This window comes from Colossoma macropomum, unplaced genomic scaffold (genome assembly GCF_904425465.1).
Source record: "Colossoma macropomum unplaced genomic scaffold, Colossoma_macropomum, whole genome shotgun sequence".
NCBI classification, from domain to species: domain Eukaryota; kingdom Metazoa; phylum Chordata; class Actinopteri; order Characiformes; family Serrasalmidae; genus Colossoma; species Colossoma macropomum.
In genome coordinates this window covers 17,533,109-17,550,177 of record NW_023494804.1, presented here as the reverse complement: position 1 = coordinate 17,550,177, position 17,069 = coordinate 17,533,109, and the positions used below count along the sequence as shown (strand labels likewise).

The following is a 17,069-nucleotide window of genomic DNA, read 5'->3' as shown; positions in this document are numbered from 1 at the left end:
TCAGCGTGGTGTCATCGTCCAAGTGGGTCAGTACAGTGTGGAGCGCTGTAGAAATGGCATCCTCCGTTGACCTGTTGCGGTGGTAGGCAAACTGGTGTGGGTCCAGTGTAACAGGCAGACAGGACTTCAAATGAGAAAGAACTAGTCTTTCAAAGCACTTGGAGGTGATGAGTGCTACAGGGCCAAGTCATTCAGATCTGAACCAGTTGAATGCTTTGGCACTGGCACAATGGTGGCGGTCTTGAAGCTAGTTGGGACAACTGCCAGGGCCGGTGACAAATTGAAAAAGTCCATGAAGACCCCAGCCAGCTGCTTAGCACAGGCTCTAAGCACAGGCTCTAAGCACACGACCACGTACTCCATCAGGGCCAGCTGCTTTTTGTGCATTCACCTTGCTCAGAGTGTGAGAGACATCCATGGTGGAGAGTGTAAGTGGCTGCTCATCGGGTGGTAAATCTGTTTTGGAGAAAACCACCTTATTTCCCCTGTTGAGGGCGAGCATAGAAGTGGTTGAGCTCTTTGGAAGTGAGGCACAGTTGGTAGGAGGCACAGTGCTGGGTGGTTTAAAGTTAGTAATTGACTGTATGCCATGCCACGTACGCCGGGGGTCAGAGGAGTTGAAGTGCTCTTCAATCCGCTGCTTGTTGCTGTGTTTAGCCTTGGAGATGCCTCTCCTGAGGTTGGCTCTGGCTGAGCTGCAAACCTCCTGGTCTCCAGACCTGAAGGCAGCATCTCTTGCTTTGAGCAGAAGGCGAATGTCTCTGTTCTGAGTTGTCACTCTGTCCACACAGCTGTTGATATGTTCCAGGACAGAGTTGGTGTAAGTGTCAATGTTGGTAACCACAACATTTGCTGGTTTTGCTGGTGACCCCATGCTGTCTATGCTTTTTTTGAATGAAAAAAAAATAGGCTTGAGGTTAAAAGTTTGTCTTAAATCTATCATAAAACAATGTGTCAGACATCAGGCAGAGTATTCATAACCACTTCATGTAATAGCTTTCTGCGGGAGAGCTTTTAGAGAAGGACATCTGGTTCCTATCACCACCACTGTAAACAATTCTGACTTAGCAAAGGTTCTCTAGAATAGTGAACCACTCTGAATGACTTTGTTACATCTTCAATTTTTGTCAAAATTGAAAGCAATAACTGGGGTCACCTGTTAGTAAATCTGTAGTAGCACCGTCAGGCAGTGGTGGATAAGAGCAGCAGCAGTGCCTCCCCCAGTTCATACTTTGCTATCAAAGTATACAGTGAATTTGTAGACACAATTTCACAGTTGAATGATGAAGAATAAATACAAAATACTCACAATTTGAACTAGTAATGTATATTATTTTGGGAAGGGCTAAATAATATTGAGGGGGGTTAAAGCCCCTCTAAAATTGGCCTAGCCACTCCCCTGGCAATGGGGTTACTTAGTCTGGAAAATAAAAAACTGGGTAAAATATAGTGAGCGTGTGCTGCTGTGAGTTGCCCTGTACAGCATGTTTAGATCTCAAAAGCAAAATTAGCATTATACTGATGAAAATATGATGACAATAGTAGATGATTCACTCATATCTTCAGAAGATGTATCCTTCACCAAGTTTTGACTGAGTCCTCTTTGATTCTCTATCAATCATCAGATTCATCCGCTCAGGGAAGGAAGGGGTCCGAAGCACAACCTAGACTACAAAATATTCTTCCTCACATTGCATGCAATTACATATTTACACCAGAGAGGTCTCCAATCCCCAAAACATACATAATATTTGTACTGTATTTGAGTATTGTTAATATTGAATACTTATACATTTAATTAACTACATTTCCAAGAGAATAAACATACTTTTACATTCTAACATTTTCACTCAATTTTCATTGGGCTTGGACCGCCCAGTACTTGACAGCTAATCAGAACAAAGTTCATTTACATATCATTCTTAAAGGCACAGTAACAAAACAACCTGTTTAATGCTATGGGATGAAGAGGGTTGGAAAAGTGTCACGTAAAAATGGATCATGTTTTTGGTACATGTAGGACAGGAGTGTCAAACTCAGCCACTAGAAGGGCCATATTAAAAAATCTCAACAATTTCTGCTGCAGCGAGGTCTGCTTTACATTTCGTGCACATATTTCATGACTGTTCCCTTTTGACAGCACCGTTTAATTGAATTCCACCCTTCACTTTTAAAAAAAGCTTGACTGAGTGAATGAAACGTGATTTATTCAAGTCATTTTCACATAATACATACAAAAGTGTTGCAGTAATATGAGCTTTTGTTAAATATCTACTCAGAATACACAAATATAGTGACATAGATATCATCATTGTAGCACACTAGAGCATGTAACTCCTAGCTGGTTCCAGCTTGGAGCAGCTGGAGCTTCTAAAACCACACCAACATGAAGGTTTGAGTTGCGAGCTGAGGCAAATATGGTCAGATTGATGAACAGACGGCATCTTCCTGGTCAGTGACGCTTTTCACCAGATTAACCATTTTATCTTCAGCAGGAAGGTAATCTAACATACTCTCTTTTTTTTTTGTAAACATTTTTTGTTCATTATTAACCATTTTCCAACATGAAATATCAAGTAATTCAACAATAATATGTCAAAATGAATAAAAAAAGGAATTAAACTAAATTTTGCACTACAGAACTGTACTTAAGCTTCATCTCTGAATATTTACGGAATAATTAGAGTCAAAGTTTCATTGCTCCTGACATAACTGTCTCTCAGAAATATATATATCGATGGTCCTTCTACTTTATTCATTCTTACAACGTAAATATATTTCCAGGTTGGTTTTCCTGTTGGCTCACATTAAAGCTCTTGGTAGCTGAATGGTCTCCCATGGTCCTGAAGAAGATCTGAACACACTTCAATACCTAAAACAGAGAGAATCACATCATTACTGATATTATTACAGGTACGACTGAGTATGATTTCAATACAATACTGAAAAACTCAAAACTAGGCATTTGGGTGTGGCCTATCAATGTGAAATGGGACAGGGCTTATGTTATTGTGTCAATAAAATGAATTGCAATACTTGGAAGCCAATCAGAACAGAACTCATTTGCATATATCTGTTGTAAAAAGACTCTAACCCTGTTTAATTCTAAAAAACAAGGAGAGGTTGGAAAATAGTCAGTTAATAATGATTCATGACTGAGTATATCTTATCAGAAATAATTGGGCGGAGCTTATGGTACTCTAAGGGCCCATTTCAGTACTTTCTTAACATAGCCTCGCCAGCCTCAACTTAGGGTGCCTACACACTAGACGCTGACGCAGCGTCAGATTGCAATGGAGGAAACTAGCGATGCTGTGTACTTTTTTCCTGTTCTATATGACTTCTGGCTGTTGTCTGCTTGGCTCTGTATAGGGCCATCGCCAAAATCTTCTTTCAATGGCCAATATTTCTTTGTTTCTGGTCCAAATGTTTTGTTTCTTGCTGGATTTTGAACTGTACAAACTCCACCCCTCTCCAGCCGTGTACACGCCTTCTAGACAGACAAGATCTGCATGCTTATGCCTCTATTGTTGTCTAGGGTGTATGCACCCTTACACTAAGTGGCCACTTACAGCAGAAGGGGAGAAGGGGTCAGCGAGCTACCAGAGTAAAATGATGAAGCTGTATCAGCCGTCATGGAGTAGTTTGCTACCTTAAATTCAGTGTAAACATAGTAAATCAAATGTTATGGGTTTTGAAATATTACACATTTTAGGCTTATAAACAGCTTTGTCCACTATTAGTTTCAGGTTTGAAAAAGGAAATGTGTCAGATTGCAATGATTTCTGGGAGAGTTCTGCTGCTGAAGTTGACACTTGTTTTTGTTAGATCCCTTCACCATCTGAGGGGTCATCTAATAAAATGCCACTGTCAGAACAAAACCTTGTATCTCTAAAATTGACTTTACAGGAGACAGAAAAGATGTTCTTAACTTGTGATGGTGAGAAAAGTAATTTTGGACCGTTTATATTGGTCCATTCACCATGGAATTTTGACACAAGACAAGGGTAACTAGAGTTTTCGTATTATGCAAAAAATAAAAAATAAATAAAACAACAAAAATAGAGATATAAGGTTTCTGCACAACAGCGACAAAACTTTATCTGAGCTCCTATGGAACCTTTTTTGAGAACAGCTCTAAAGACGGCGCCAGGGACTCCGCTGAGGGGAAATGAGGAATCCAGGTGGACAAGGGCTTGTTAAAACCGCCACTGAAACGAGTTGAAGGGGTTTGGAATTTTGTTTTTTTTTTTTGTTACAGGGCATCGTTAAAAAGTTCTATTGAAGAGATTTTATTTATCTGAGGCAAACAAGTCTGTGTTTTATAATATTTTAGTATATGAAACATCAAAAATCGAATCAAGTCTTGACCTCAGAATCAAAAATCATATGAAACCTAAAAATATATGTACCATTACATTGCTAGTTTATGCACGTCTGAAGTAGCTATACACACTTAAAAATGATGGTTCTTCAATGGTTCTCTAGTAAAGAAAATGGTTCTATGTAGAACCATGAACACTTAAAGAGCCCTTTGCATGATTAAAGGGTGCTTCGCATCGTAACAGTCTTCTTCAGCTTGATAGTGAATGTGTTGTAGATAATTCTATATGGAACCTTTTTGAATAGGGTTCAGTGTAGCACCAAAAGGGTTCTTCTACTGTTATGATGTCAAACTTGTAACAATAGCAGAACCCTTTTTGGTGCTGTTCTATCATAGAGAACCAGCTACAGCACATTCACCATCAAGCTGAAGAACCCTTTAATCAGGCAAAGGGTTCTTTGGGTGTTCGTGGATCTACATAGAATAATTTTCTTTACTAAGGAACCCTTGAAGAACCATCATTTCTAAGTGTGTAGGCATGGTGATTTTACGTTTTAAAGTGGATTGGTAGTGAAAGCAACATCATGTTGAATTTGTTCATTCCAGACTTCAGCATGAACATCAATTATCCAGCACATCTGCTGTGGATTGAGTTGACTGAAATGAATAAGTTTACATGTCATTTAGCTCTAAAAACATCCTTACTGAGAAAAGGTTTAGGTTTTCAGACAGCTGATTTTAGATATTGAGGAATTTGTTTAGTTTACACCTATGGTGGTTCTGAATCTGCAATCCTCTACGTTCTGGGTATTTTATTTATCAGCTTTTAAAGTCTTTTAAGTATTTTAAAAGCAGAATCAATTGAACTGATGCATGCTGCACTGTAGCGTCTTGGACATTGTAATTTCCGGTATATAGTGCAATGTATTATCAATGCTGGTCAGTATCAGTGAGTTTCAGAAGGATGCCTGGAGCTTAACTTTGGAAAAGAATGCTTGGATTTTAATGGCTATTGTGAACTGAAACATTGGGAAAACAGTTTGAATGGCCCTGGGTGAGTCTGCTGAATTGAGGTAATCTGTGGTCACAGTTCAGCAGGGAATGGGTTTGGACAAAGGCCATAAAATACAATTTCTGCCTGTTTTGAAGGTCCTTCAGTTGTTGCACAGAGCATTTTTGCATTGTTGATGGAAATGTGTATAATGTTTGTTTCCATAACTAAAGACATCTTGACAGCGTTTGTGCTCTGAAAGGTACAGTTTTTCTCTGGCTGTAAGATTAAATTAGCAGTTTTAAAGAAGAATACAAAACTCTGCATGGTAGTATGTCCTCAATAATGAAGATCTAATCTACATGACACTCAGAAAACAAGGATCCAAATGAATGTCTTAGCTTGATCAAGAACCATAAGCAAAAAATATAAACGGCACTCACGATGAGACGTGACATCCTGATGCGTAGGCGTAATTGCCGGTGTAGCGAATGTCACACCGCACAACATTGTTGCTGTAGTCAGACTCTTGCACCTGGTAACTTGGGTTAACACTGATCTGTAGATAGAAGAAAAAACATTTGTTTATTGTAATTCAGCAATAATATTTTATTGTTGTCAGCCTAGTGAGAAAAACAATAGACAGTAATAGATATTGTAATCCTATTTTGTACAAAGGTGGATAGATTGGCCTTAAGTAAAAGCAAACATAACTTGTGTAGGAGCACTACTGAGTAATTTATAACACTGCAGAGGAAATTCCTAGTACATCCAGCATATTTTAGCACAGAAACTGAAATGTACAGTCCCTATTCTCTAATCTCTTTTTTTGGGGTCCTTTTGGCCTAAAATAAAATGCTAAAGCTCCAAAGTGAGCGGAGTGATCAACAGGAAAGCAGAACAGGAGCGGAACCAACACTCACCCAAACAAGTTAAGAATAAGTCTGAACAATTTGGGCAAAATATCAAATTAAATTTTTCTGACCAGTGCTGTGACTGCAAATTAAATTGTGACTGTTTTCTAGGCCAGATTTTTTGGTCTTTTTCTGGCTTGAGGCTTGAATGCTGAACGTAGTTGTAACATTCCTGCCTTGCCTTGTCTCTGTCTGTTCACTCCATGTTTACTTTGTCCCTCTTGTCTCTGGTCATTTCTTGTTTTTGTTTTGGTTCCTTGCTCTGCTCTGGCTCTGCCTTGTCTCATGTTCTGCACCTGTGTCTTGTCAGTCGCCACACGCTTGCACTGGGCGTGATTCACCAACCGTTCTTAAGAAGAAATTTCTTTTTAAAACCCACATACACAGTTTTCATGAGGATTCTGACATTTTTTTAATCTTTTTTTGGGATTTGTTCTGAGGTTTAAGAACACATCATGAATCATGTAGACTTTTTCTTAAGACCTTTCTCAAGAACACATTTAAGAAAAAACTTGGGAAGATATTGGTGAATAAGGCCCATTGTCCTCAGGTTCCTCACTCTGCCCTACTAAGTAGTATATAAAAATAGTGTATAACCAATAGCAGTACACAATGTAATTAGTACGTACAGCATGGTTGTATGTAGGCCTGGACACAGCCCATGTCTCTGTCTTGTTTGCTTGGCTTTGCAAGTGTTGTTCTGTGGTTTCATGTTACATGTTAGTGTTTAATCTGGACCGACCAAACAAGTTCGAATTGCAGTTAGCTTAGCATTAACAAACTACTAGAATCCTATACGGAGGCTAGCAGAAGTTGTATCATAGAAGTATGTTTTTTCCTCTTTTTCCACTAACACTACTTGTAGTTTATTTTGTGTATTGTCTATATAATATAATATTATATAATATATTTTCCCTTTTTTTTGACACTTGCATCAAGAGAAATGTGTTGTAAATGCCGAATATAAGATTCTCTTTCTGAATCGGATTTTAGAGGCCCTGGGCAGTTTGTTTACAGGGTTGTTTACCTTAAGGATGTAGTTTCCAGGCTTCACGTCAGTGATGTCTATCCACTGGCAGTCGATGTCGGCATTGTAAGTGTCGTAACATCCTGGACTCAGACCCTGCACACACACACATACAGACACACACACACACACACCCACCCTCAGCATGTATTCTTAAGAGCCTCATCCTTCTCACAGCAGCCTCTGTGTAGCTGCCAGAAAAAAAGCTCATGTTAGAAGAAAATGCACTTTCAACCCGCCGGCAGGGACTAAGTGGGTGGGCCGTGTGAAGACATAGCTGTGCTGAACATTTACGTAACACTGTGTAGCATTATTCTAAAAAAACAACAGTGCTTAGTCTTTAATGAAGATAATGACCTCGATTTTTATATCTTCTTTACATCGTTTTTTTTAATTTTTCATTTTAACTCATCTGCAAAATTGGACCAATATACCTCAATTTAGCTATAAACAGTAGTAGCATTCATCTTTAAGCACAATTTTTTTTCATTCTTTTGTCCAGTGTGTCATAAAGTGTCAGACAGCGCATCATGAAGTCTATTACGGATTAAAGAACAACTCCACAGTCTGAGGCAAATGTCTGATGACTGTGACATTCAGTTAGCAAAATGCTAATTGTTTCATAGCGGGTAAACATTAGCATTCTGGCTCCAGTGCAAAACTAAAGAAGCAAACTTCAGACACCAAACATGTCTTGGAGGAGCTGCATTTTGGGGTAGTAGGAAAACTAGGAAAACAGCTGAACTGTTCCTCAAATTAGCATGAACTAGTGTGAGAGGTGGAGTCATTTCACCTGCGTGTGAGCGGTACAAGCAAAGCGCCGGTAGTAGCCGTAGTCACAGGAAGTGTCTTCTAGGCAGAAACTGGCCTTGTGGCCCTCAGCCACGCGTCTCTGGGTGCTGGCATCCAGTAGATCATAATGGCTGAACTCGTCCATGCTGTGGTAATGCCTGCGGAAATATGGAAGCCCTCAGTGAGCATCTTCAGAGCATTTTGGTTCAGACTTTGCAAAAGTTTATGCAAAACTTTTAACAAGTAAACACATTGGAACAACATGCAACATGAAACGACTCGTTTTTAACATGTAAAGTGTGCTGGTTCATATATGAAGGTAATGTGTTTTTTTCTTAAAGGGTCTATAAGAAGCAAACTTAAATATGCCTCTTTTCTGATAATTTCAGTGCACAATTCTTATTTATTTTTTGAGTGTAACATATTTTATGTTTATATTTTTTCCATATGTTAAATTTGGGCACCCAGACTTTTGCATTCAACTGTATGTATCAACATTTGATCTATGCACCACCCACAACTGCATTGCTTCATAGCAACTGTTGTTTGGTTGGACAAGCTTTGCACAATTCTGGCAAAAATCTACCAGTTTTGACCGCCCTGCCGTCTCGCTGCTCTGCTACTATTGTTATGTCTATCAAACTTTCAGCTCAGGCCAGAGAGGTTATAAAGGAAGAGACGACATTGGCTGAATAATGAATATGAAATCTGTTATCACTCAACATGGCGCATTATTTGAAACAAACATTACAAACTATTTATATTTTTTGTTAGATTTATCTGTGATATCAAAAATGTTTTTTAAATGTTTATGTGGCTTTTTATACACAGATTTGCCAAACCAAAATTCCCGCCACGTCATTGCGTGTCAGTCTGTGTTGCCAAGATGTCCATCAACTGGAGAGACATTTCTATAAGAACTTTGCTCAGGCCACTTGGTAGCATCTGTAGCATTTGTGCTATGACTAAAAAATTCCATAGCACAAAACAAAATGCAGATGCACAATTCTGGAAACCTTTAATTAATCAAACCAGGAAAATCTTTCAGTCATCTTACATTACAGCAGCAGATTTTCATCTAACAAGAAGGAAGTGTGTACAACTGAGGCCCCTTCAGATTAGCTAATACTAAAGCTAACAGTAGATCTAGGGAAAGGCTCTCCTAACAGACTTCAATTGAGCTAATGAAGTAATGGGGTGGTCCTTAAGATGCTGTCAGTGATGGCTAGAATAAGTAGACAAGGGCTAGCTAAAATGAGTATTGAAACTGGCTGTGAGTGGTATGCTACATTTTTTATTTACAACCCCATTTCCAAAAAAGTTGGGACGCTGTGCTAAATGTAAATAAAACTACAATCCAATGATGTGCACATCATGTAAACCATATTTTTAAAGGAAAATAGTACAAAGACAACATATCAAAACTACAGAATCATGTCTGTTTTTAATGCAGTGCCATCTGAGGGCCCAAAGATCACGATCAGCAAATACTGGTTTGTGGACTTTGCATACAGAGATTTCTCCAGATTCTCTGAATCTTTTAATGTTATTATGTACCATAAATGATGAAAAGCAAAAGTTCTGAAAAACGTTATTCTTGAACTGTTGCACTATTTGATCATGCAGTCTTTCAGAGTGGTGAACACCTCATCATCGTTACTTCTGAAAGACTCTGTGGGATGCTTTTTATACATAGTCATGTTACTGACCTGTTGCCGATTAACCACCAGGTGTTTTTTTTAGCATTACACAACTTTACCGGCCTTTTGTTGCCCCCGTCCCAACTCTTTTGGAACATGTTGTTGGCATCAAATTCAAAATGGGCAAATATTTTTCAAAAAACAATAAAATTTCTCAGTTTCAACATTTGATATGTTGTCTTTATACTATTTTCAATGAAATACAGAGTTTAAATGATCTGCACTTCATTGCATTTTGGCTTTATTTACATTTTGCACAGCATCCCAACTTTTTTGGAAATGGGGTTGCACTTTCTGTTAAGCTTGTCTAATTTTGCACCAATTGCTATGAAGGGATGCATCTGTGGGCAGAGCACAGATATGCCAATAAAGAAGTAATTGAAATTGAGTGGCTGAGGTATGATAGTCTTGTGGGGCCAGATGTGACCTTGCCACGGAATACACATCTGGAGACAACATGTTAAACTTTTGGGGCTGGATTGTGATGGTAAGAAGGTACAGTACAATCAATAACACAAGGAAAACAAGCTAGCTAATAAAATGCTAATGTTAGCTAACAGAACTGTTTTTCTCTTGTAGGAGGTAATGTTTATTTTTACTACATGTGTGTTTTCCGCACACATGGCTCACATCTACATGCCTAACCAGAGTTTTTTTGGGTTGACTTTTCAGTCATGCTAACTTTACATTATTGTCTGGTGGTCAATGTTGATGAGCGCACCAGCGCCCCCTGCTGAGCTATGCCTTCACGAGTTAATGGGCTGCTTTAGAAATTTCACACTACATTTTTCCATTTTTCCCACCCTAAAAAGTCTATATTCCCACCCTCATTTAGCCTAATTTCTCATGGTTGTCCCTTGTGAGACTAGAGGAATGAAAGCTCAGCAGCAGAGTCTGGCTATGGCTCAAGAGTTTATGGATTCTGACAGCAGCTGATTACCTATTGTGCTACGTTATGTATGAGTTCACTGCTCCAAAGGGATGAACAGTGCAGTTTATTTATACTGCTTTGAGCAAAAATGTCAGCTAAATGTAAACGTGGCTGACTTGAGACCACTCAGATTGTGGAGCTCTTTCTGACAACACCCAAACGCACTTATCGACCTTTCAGGCAAAGATTTGGGCCGCCCAGAGGGGAAAAGAGCCAAGTGTGCGAATTGGTGCTAGTGTATACACATGTGGGCTTCAGTAATAAGTTACATCTTCATTGGCTGGAGTACATGGAGAAAGTTAAACTGTGCAATGCTCAACAGGCAACAAATGGAAAACAGTTTCCTTTTTTTTCTAAGAAAACCAAAAAGTGCTAAACTCTGCTGCTTTTGCTTGATTGAGTGAAACAAAAAGCTTGGGTCGTGGTGAGCAGCACGTTCTCTCCTGATTATTTTAAGGGTTATGGCAAAACATGACCAGAAATGTGCCATTATTTGTCATGCAGAATAAACAAAGGTCAGCGCTGAGATCATAGAAGCTTTTTTTATGCCTCATTTCACCCCAGCTAACTGCAGACCTCATGTCATTGTGTTAAGTGGAGCTGCGCCACATGTACTCCATACATGGCGGTGAAATGCAGCTTACTTCAGAACAAAACTATGCTCTGAGAGCCATTACCACGTCTGCCACGGTGGAGCGCAGAGAGAGGGCCTCCACACTGTTTTTCTTTAGACAAGAACACAGACCACTTTCCTCTGAAGCGATCCCCTTCACACCAGACTCCCATCACATTTATCAGAGATTAATACATTAAGATATGCTGACACAGACAGCTTCCCAGTCATGACCCTTAAACTGAAAAGATGTATAGTCAGACATTTAAATGTTCTGAAAGGCTTACATTTTTCTTGTATCCTCCCAAGACATTTCTCTGTTTTTATGTACCAAAAATGTATAATTCAGTCATTTTATATGACCATTTTACAACCTCTTATCTATCTTATTCATTCTATCCCTTAGAATTTTTTGCTTTTTTAAAATAAAAGAGTTTGTTGTTGTTGTAGTATGTAAACACTGTCAAATAGTACCGTTCACTTCTTGGTCTATACAGTCCATCTATAAACTGCAAAAACAGCCTGATTTGAATCCATTACTTTTGTGATGTCAGAAAAAACAGCGTATTTACACATGTCTGCCTATTCATGTTGATTTTCCAGCTTGGACTGCTTTTTTAATGAGGCAGCCAATCAGAACAGAGCTCATTTACATATAACAGTCTTACAACCAACATTATAATTGGCCCTCAGAGGAAAAAATAAAATACATCAAAAAAGTGGGATATGGGCCCTTTAAACAGGTGGTTTTTATTACTGTGCCTTTAAGACTTATGTATGTAAATGAGCTCTGTTCTGATTAGCTGCTCTGTATTGTGCCTCACTCAAAAAGCAGTCAAGGCTCAAACACTCTCTGTAACTTCAGAGGGAATGGGCTAAACTGCTAAAGGCCAAATAGTCATATGTAAATGTGTTGGTTTTTGCTTTTTGTGACATCACAAAAACAATTTTCCATTCATAGACTGTTTTGACTGGGGAGTGAATAGTATGTTTTGCCAAAGTGTACATAGTAGATAAACCATTTATCCATGAAAAAGCAAGGAAGATGTGATTTTTTCATGATATGGGCCCTTCAAGGACAAAACCTTGTATGCTACCAAACATAATATGACAAAAATGTGTTAAAATGACATATTATAATGTAAGATAATGTAAACTGTGTTAAATAACATGTATCAGTATGGTGCTGCAGCTAAACACAGCTTTGCCTTGGTTAAACAGGCAGATGTGCTGTGAATTGGAACGCAATGACTCACTGATGGCAGCTGTGCCACTCCCAGGCGTAGCGTGGCCGGCTGGGCAGAAAGTCAGATGTGCCCTGGTTCTTCACCCTCTGAGGGAAGCGCAGCAGCATGCGTGTGTCGTAGTCTCTCACGCTCGACCTGTAAGCCGAACTGCTCAGCAGAAAAACAGCACACCAAACACAGAATATCAGACAACGTCCGAGTTTCACGCAGCGTCCAAATGCCTTTCATGGTGTGTTTCTTGGCTGAGTGAACGCATTTCAAGCACAGGGACAAATATTGTTTCACGTTTCCTGAATTTTTCTCTCCCTCTCCTCAGGATAAGTGTGGTTTAGTCACTAATAGATTTAGCAGTCTGTCTGGTGATGATTTTTCCATGTAAACTGTCTTGCACTGAAACCTCCATTGCAAAGTATTCCTCTCTCTCCTTCCCTTCCCATCATAGCACGACTTCCACTAGAGACTTTTTTCCCTTTTTGTTTTCCACATAACTGGCTTAAATTATAGGAGTATCTTTCAGTTAGAGGAATTTTGCAGACCTATCAATGACTCATTCTCTTCAGCCAAATATGAGTGAAGCTCCTGGCTCTCCATGCTCTCCCTCCCTCAGTCGTTTAGACAGAACATAACTAATTACGTTGTTTTTTGTGCTTTTTTCTTTTCAGTCGTACCTTGCGAGGCAGTTTTCTTCCGCAGCACATCTCAGGTTGTACATCGGAACCCTCTGGACGTAGGTGGAGGCCTGAATGTAGTAAGGATCCGCCACAAGGTCAGGCAAACCTGTGGAACAGGTTCCACAGTCTCACTGGACCAGAAATCCTTGGAAAAAACTTGCACAGGACTGAAGTAACATAATCATCTCAAACTCCTACAAAAATTGGGCCATGAAGGGTTCTGTGAGTGAAGAACTACGTTTGATTCCCTAAAGAACCCTGTTTAAATAAGAGATTTGTGAATGTGAGGAACCTTTTAATGGTTTGAGGAAACTTCACCTCATGTAAAGGTTCAATACCAGTGTAAGTGCTCTTCCTAGAAACTTTACATTATGAAGTACTTCAAACTTTACAAAGACTCTTCACACTCAAACAAAAATGGCTCTCTAAAGAGCCATCCATTGAAAGGTTCTTTTAAGAACCAAAAGTGGTTCTTTTATGACACGGCACAAATAACCCTTAAAAAGATGTTCTTTAAACAAAGCCATAGAATAACTACTTTTGGTTCCCTAAAGAACCTTGTTTGAATAAGAGATTTGTGAATGTGAGGAACCTTTTAAAGGCTTGAAGAACCTTCACTTCATGTAAAGGTTCAATACCAGTGTAAGTGCTCTTCCTAGAAACTTTACATTATGAAGTACTTCAAACTTTACAAAGACTCTTCACACTCAAACAAAAATGGCTCTCTAAAGAGCCATCCATTGAAAGGTTCTTTAAGGAACCAAAAGTGGTTCTTTAATGACATGGCACAAAGAACCCTTAAAAAAGATGTTCTTTAAACAAAGCCATAGAATAGCCCATTTTGTTTCCCTAAAGAACCTTGTTTGAAAAGGAGATTTGCGAGGGTGAAGAACTTTTTAAAGGTTTTGAAAACCTTAAAGGTTCTATACCAATTAAAGGAGGTTCTTTGAACTTTACAAACATAAACATAAATGATTCTCTAAAGAACTATCCACTGAAAGGTTCTTTAAGGAACCAAAAGTGTTTCTTTTATGACTGCACAAAAAACCCTTAAAAAAGATGTTCTTTAAATGATGCCATAGAACAACCACTTTTGACCACTAAAGAACCTTGTTTGAAAAAGAAATTTGCAAGGATGATGAACATTTTATTTAAAGGTTCTTTAGGGAAGAAGAGTGTAGTTAAAATGGCATCTGTTATCCCTGGCATGTTCCAGGGCATCTGTCTAGCTTTGGGTTTTCTGAATCATTGAGGGCTTTTGCACCCTTTTGGCACCCCTGAAGGACACAAGTGATGCCAGTGAAGCTAAACTACACTCATAAGTAAAGCACTCATAAAGGTTCCTCAATGGTTCTAGTTATAAGCTTTTTAATTGGTACACTCTTAAAAAATAAAGGTGCCTCAAAGGGTTCTTGGAGCGATACATCTGAAGAACCACTTTTGGATCCATAAGAAAAAGAAATTAGTTAGTGTGAAGAACATTTTAAAGATCTAAAGAACCTTCACATAATCTATACCAATTTAAGAGTTCTTACTAAAACATTTATGTGGAGGTTCTTTAAACTTTAAAAAGGTTTTTTGGTACCCATTTCATTTACAAATGTGGTTCATTAAAGAACCATCCACTGGAAACATTGTGCAAAGAACCCTTTTCTGGCACCTTTATTTTAAGAAACTTTAGGTAGACGTTCTGTAAAAAGGTTCTTTAAGTGTACACATTTCATTTGCAAATGTGGGTCTTACAAATATTTGCAAATATGGTTCCATCAATTGGTTCTTTAGAGAGCCAAAAATGGTTTTCATATGGCATCACGCCATAAAACCCTTTCTTGCACTTGTGGGTTCTCCACTATGTGGAGGTTCTTTAAAAAGGTTCTAAAAGAGCACATATTTCATTTGCAAATGTAGTTCTTTAAAGAACCATCCACTGGTTCTTTAGGGAACCAAAATGGTTCTTTTATGGCATTGCACAAAGAACCTTTTTTCTGGCACCTTTATTTCAAGAATCTTTCCTTTATGCTGAGGTTCTTTAAACTTTAAAAGGGTTTTTTACAGGTACACATATCATTTACAAATGTGTTTCTTACAAATATTAACAAATATAGTTCTTTAAACAACCATCCATTGGTTCTTTAGAGAACCAAAAATGGTTCTCATATGGCATCACGCCAAAAACCCTTTCTGGCACTTTTACTTTTGTAAGAATATGGAATCTTTATGTGGAGGTTCTTTACACTTTAAAAAGGTTCTAAACGGGCACATATTTCATTTATGAATACGTTTCTTTAAATAACCATCCAGTGAAACGTTCTTTAGGGAACCAAAGTTGGTTCTTCTACGGCTTTACTCCGAATCTGGCACCCTTATTTGGATCTAGCACTGGCCGCAGCACCGCTGTCAGTCAGAACAGAGTTTAGTTTAGAACATTCGATGCGCAAGTAACTTTAACCCTTACCGTACTGAAAGTACCTTGTTCCGTATCCGGGTCTTTGTCTCGGGCTCGGTCTCTCGTACGTGTCGTAATAGTTGTAGTAAGGGTTGTCCGGGTCAGTGGACTTGTACGGGTTGTAAGGGTCGTCCCCCACCATGGCATCCTCCGGCGCGCTCTCGTTGCGCTTGTTTTCCCACTCGGTGCCATTCGTGCGCCTTGGCTCTCCCGTGGCGCGTTCTCGAGCGCCACTGCGGGAGCGCGCGCGAGCTCCCCCGCGGCCTCGTGCATGCTGGGAAGAACCGGACGGGTCACCGCCGACCCTCGAGGGCCTGCTGATGACGGCGACCGGTCTCCTGGCCTCGGCTTGCTCGCCTTCTGCGTCCCTCCTCAGCGGCGGCTGGTACTCTGATCCCTGGCTCAGCAGGCTGAAGAGCTTCCCATTGTGCTGCCACTGGATGGTCCGTCTGAGGGCCGCGTTGTTGCTCGCTGGCCTCGGCTCGCGCTGGGACTGCGCGCTCTGGAGCACGCAGCCCAGCAAACAGACGTGCGCACATGCGTAAAAGACGGTGCCAAAGTTGCGCGCAGCCATCGTGAAGCGCTTTCTTGTCCCACAGAGAGTCTCCGGTTCCCCCCACTCAGAACGGCAAAAAGAAACTGCGTTAGAGAGAAATACAGAGCAGCTTACATGGCGAATAGTCGCGGCTGTGGAGGAAGCCTCGCGTTGCTGTGCGCCACGGCGAGCTGGTGCGCAAAGAGTGAGCAGCAGCAGCAACAGGAGGAGGAGATTCCGTGTTATACAAAAGCTCCGCTTCTTATGCAGCTGTAAACGTGAGCTACATGACCTCCGAAAAAAGGAAAAGAAGAAGGAGAAAAAAAGGAAAACGGCCACTTTTTCCCCGGCGAGATCACTGGACTCGAATGCAGAGTGTTTGTCTTTTATCTCTGTTAAACGTGTTGGAACATCTGGGCTGTATGAAGTCAGAGTTTTAATAAAGACCCTCAGCTCAAGCCACGTCAGGTACACCTGCAGTGCTGCAGTATAAATCTACATGTCACATTACTTATGAAGAATGTTGTGTGAGCGAAGAAACATCATTATTCCTGTACGCTCATAAATCATCACAGTAGCACAGCAGAATCACAACCTACAGCGCACATTTAAGCCTGGAGCGTTGATTTAAACCCACAGCTGGACACGAATGAACGAGTTCACCGCAGACTTTGCTTGGAACCCCTAGAAAGAAAATATAAACGATGGGAATATATATATATATATATATATATATATATATATATATATATATGTATATATGTGTATATCTATCTATCTATCTATCTATCTATATATATATATATATATATATATATATATATATATATATATATATGTATAAGGGCCTATGGAAAACCAAGTGTTCCTCCTTTTTT

The 17,069-nt window shown here is 39.6% G+C and overlaps 1 protein-coding gene across 1 annotated transcript; it reads right to left on the bottom strand.

Annotated features, from left to right (window-relative positions):
• Nucleotides 1–2,186: 2,186 nt before the first annotated feature.
• On the bottom strand, nucleotides 2,187–16,399 carry loxa (lysyl oxidase a). The gene is made up of 7 exons (XM_036595462.1): nucleotides 15,666–16,399; nucleotides 13,208–13,316; nucleotides 12,549–12,686; nucleotides 8,050–8,206; nucleotides 7,257–7,352; nucleotides 5,759–5,874; nucleotides 2,187–2,872 (listed from the first exon to the last, which is right to left on the bottom strand). Exons 1-7 carry the CDS (start codon nucleotides 16,228–16,230, stop codon nucleotides 2,866–2,868), a joined length of 1,188 nt encoding a protein of 395 aa, XP_036451355.1. The 5' UTR covers nucleotides 16,231–16,399; the 3' UTR covers nucleotides 2,187–2,865.
• Between the last annotated feature and the right edge of the window lie 670 nt (nucleotides 16,400–17,069).

Bases quoted from the DNA above. Each gene is read 5' to 3' on its own strand.
- loxa (XM_036595462.1), bottom strand. From the start codon at position 16,230: ATGGCTGCGCGCAACTTTGGCACCGTCTTTTACGCATGTGCGCACGTC. The intron at 12,687-13,207 runs GTACGACTGAAA...TCTGCTGAGCAG, and splicing joins GAAGAAAACTGCCTCGCAAG to TTCGGCTTACAGGTCGAGCG. The intron at 7,353-8,049 runs GTGAAATGACTC...GTGTGTGTGCAG, and splicing joins CTTGTACCGCTCACACGCAG to GGTCTGAGTCCAGGATGTTA.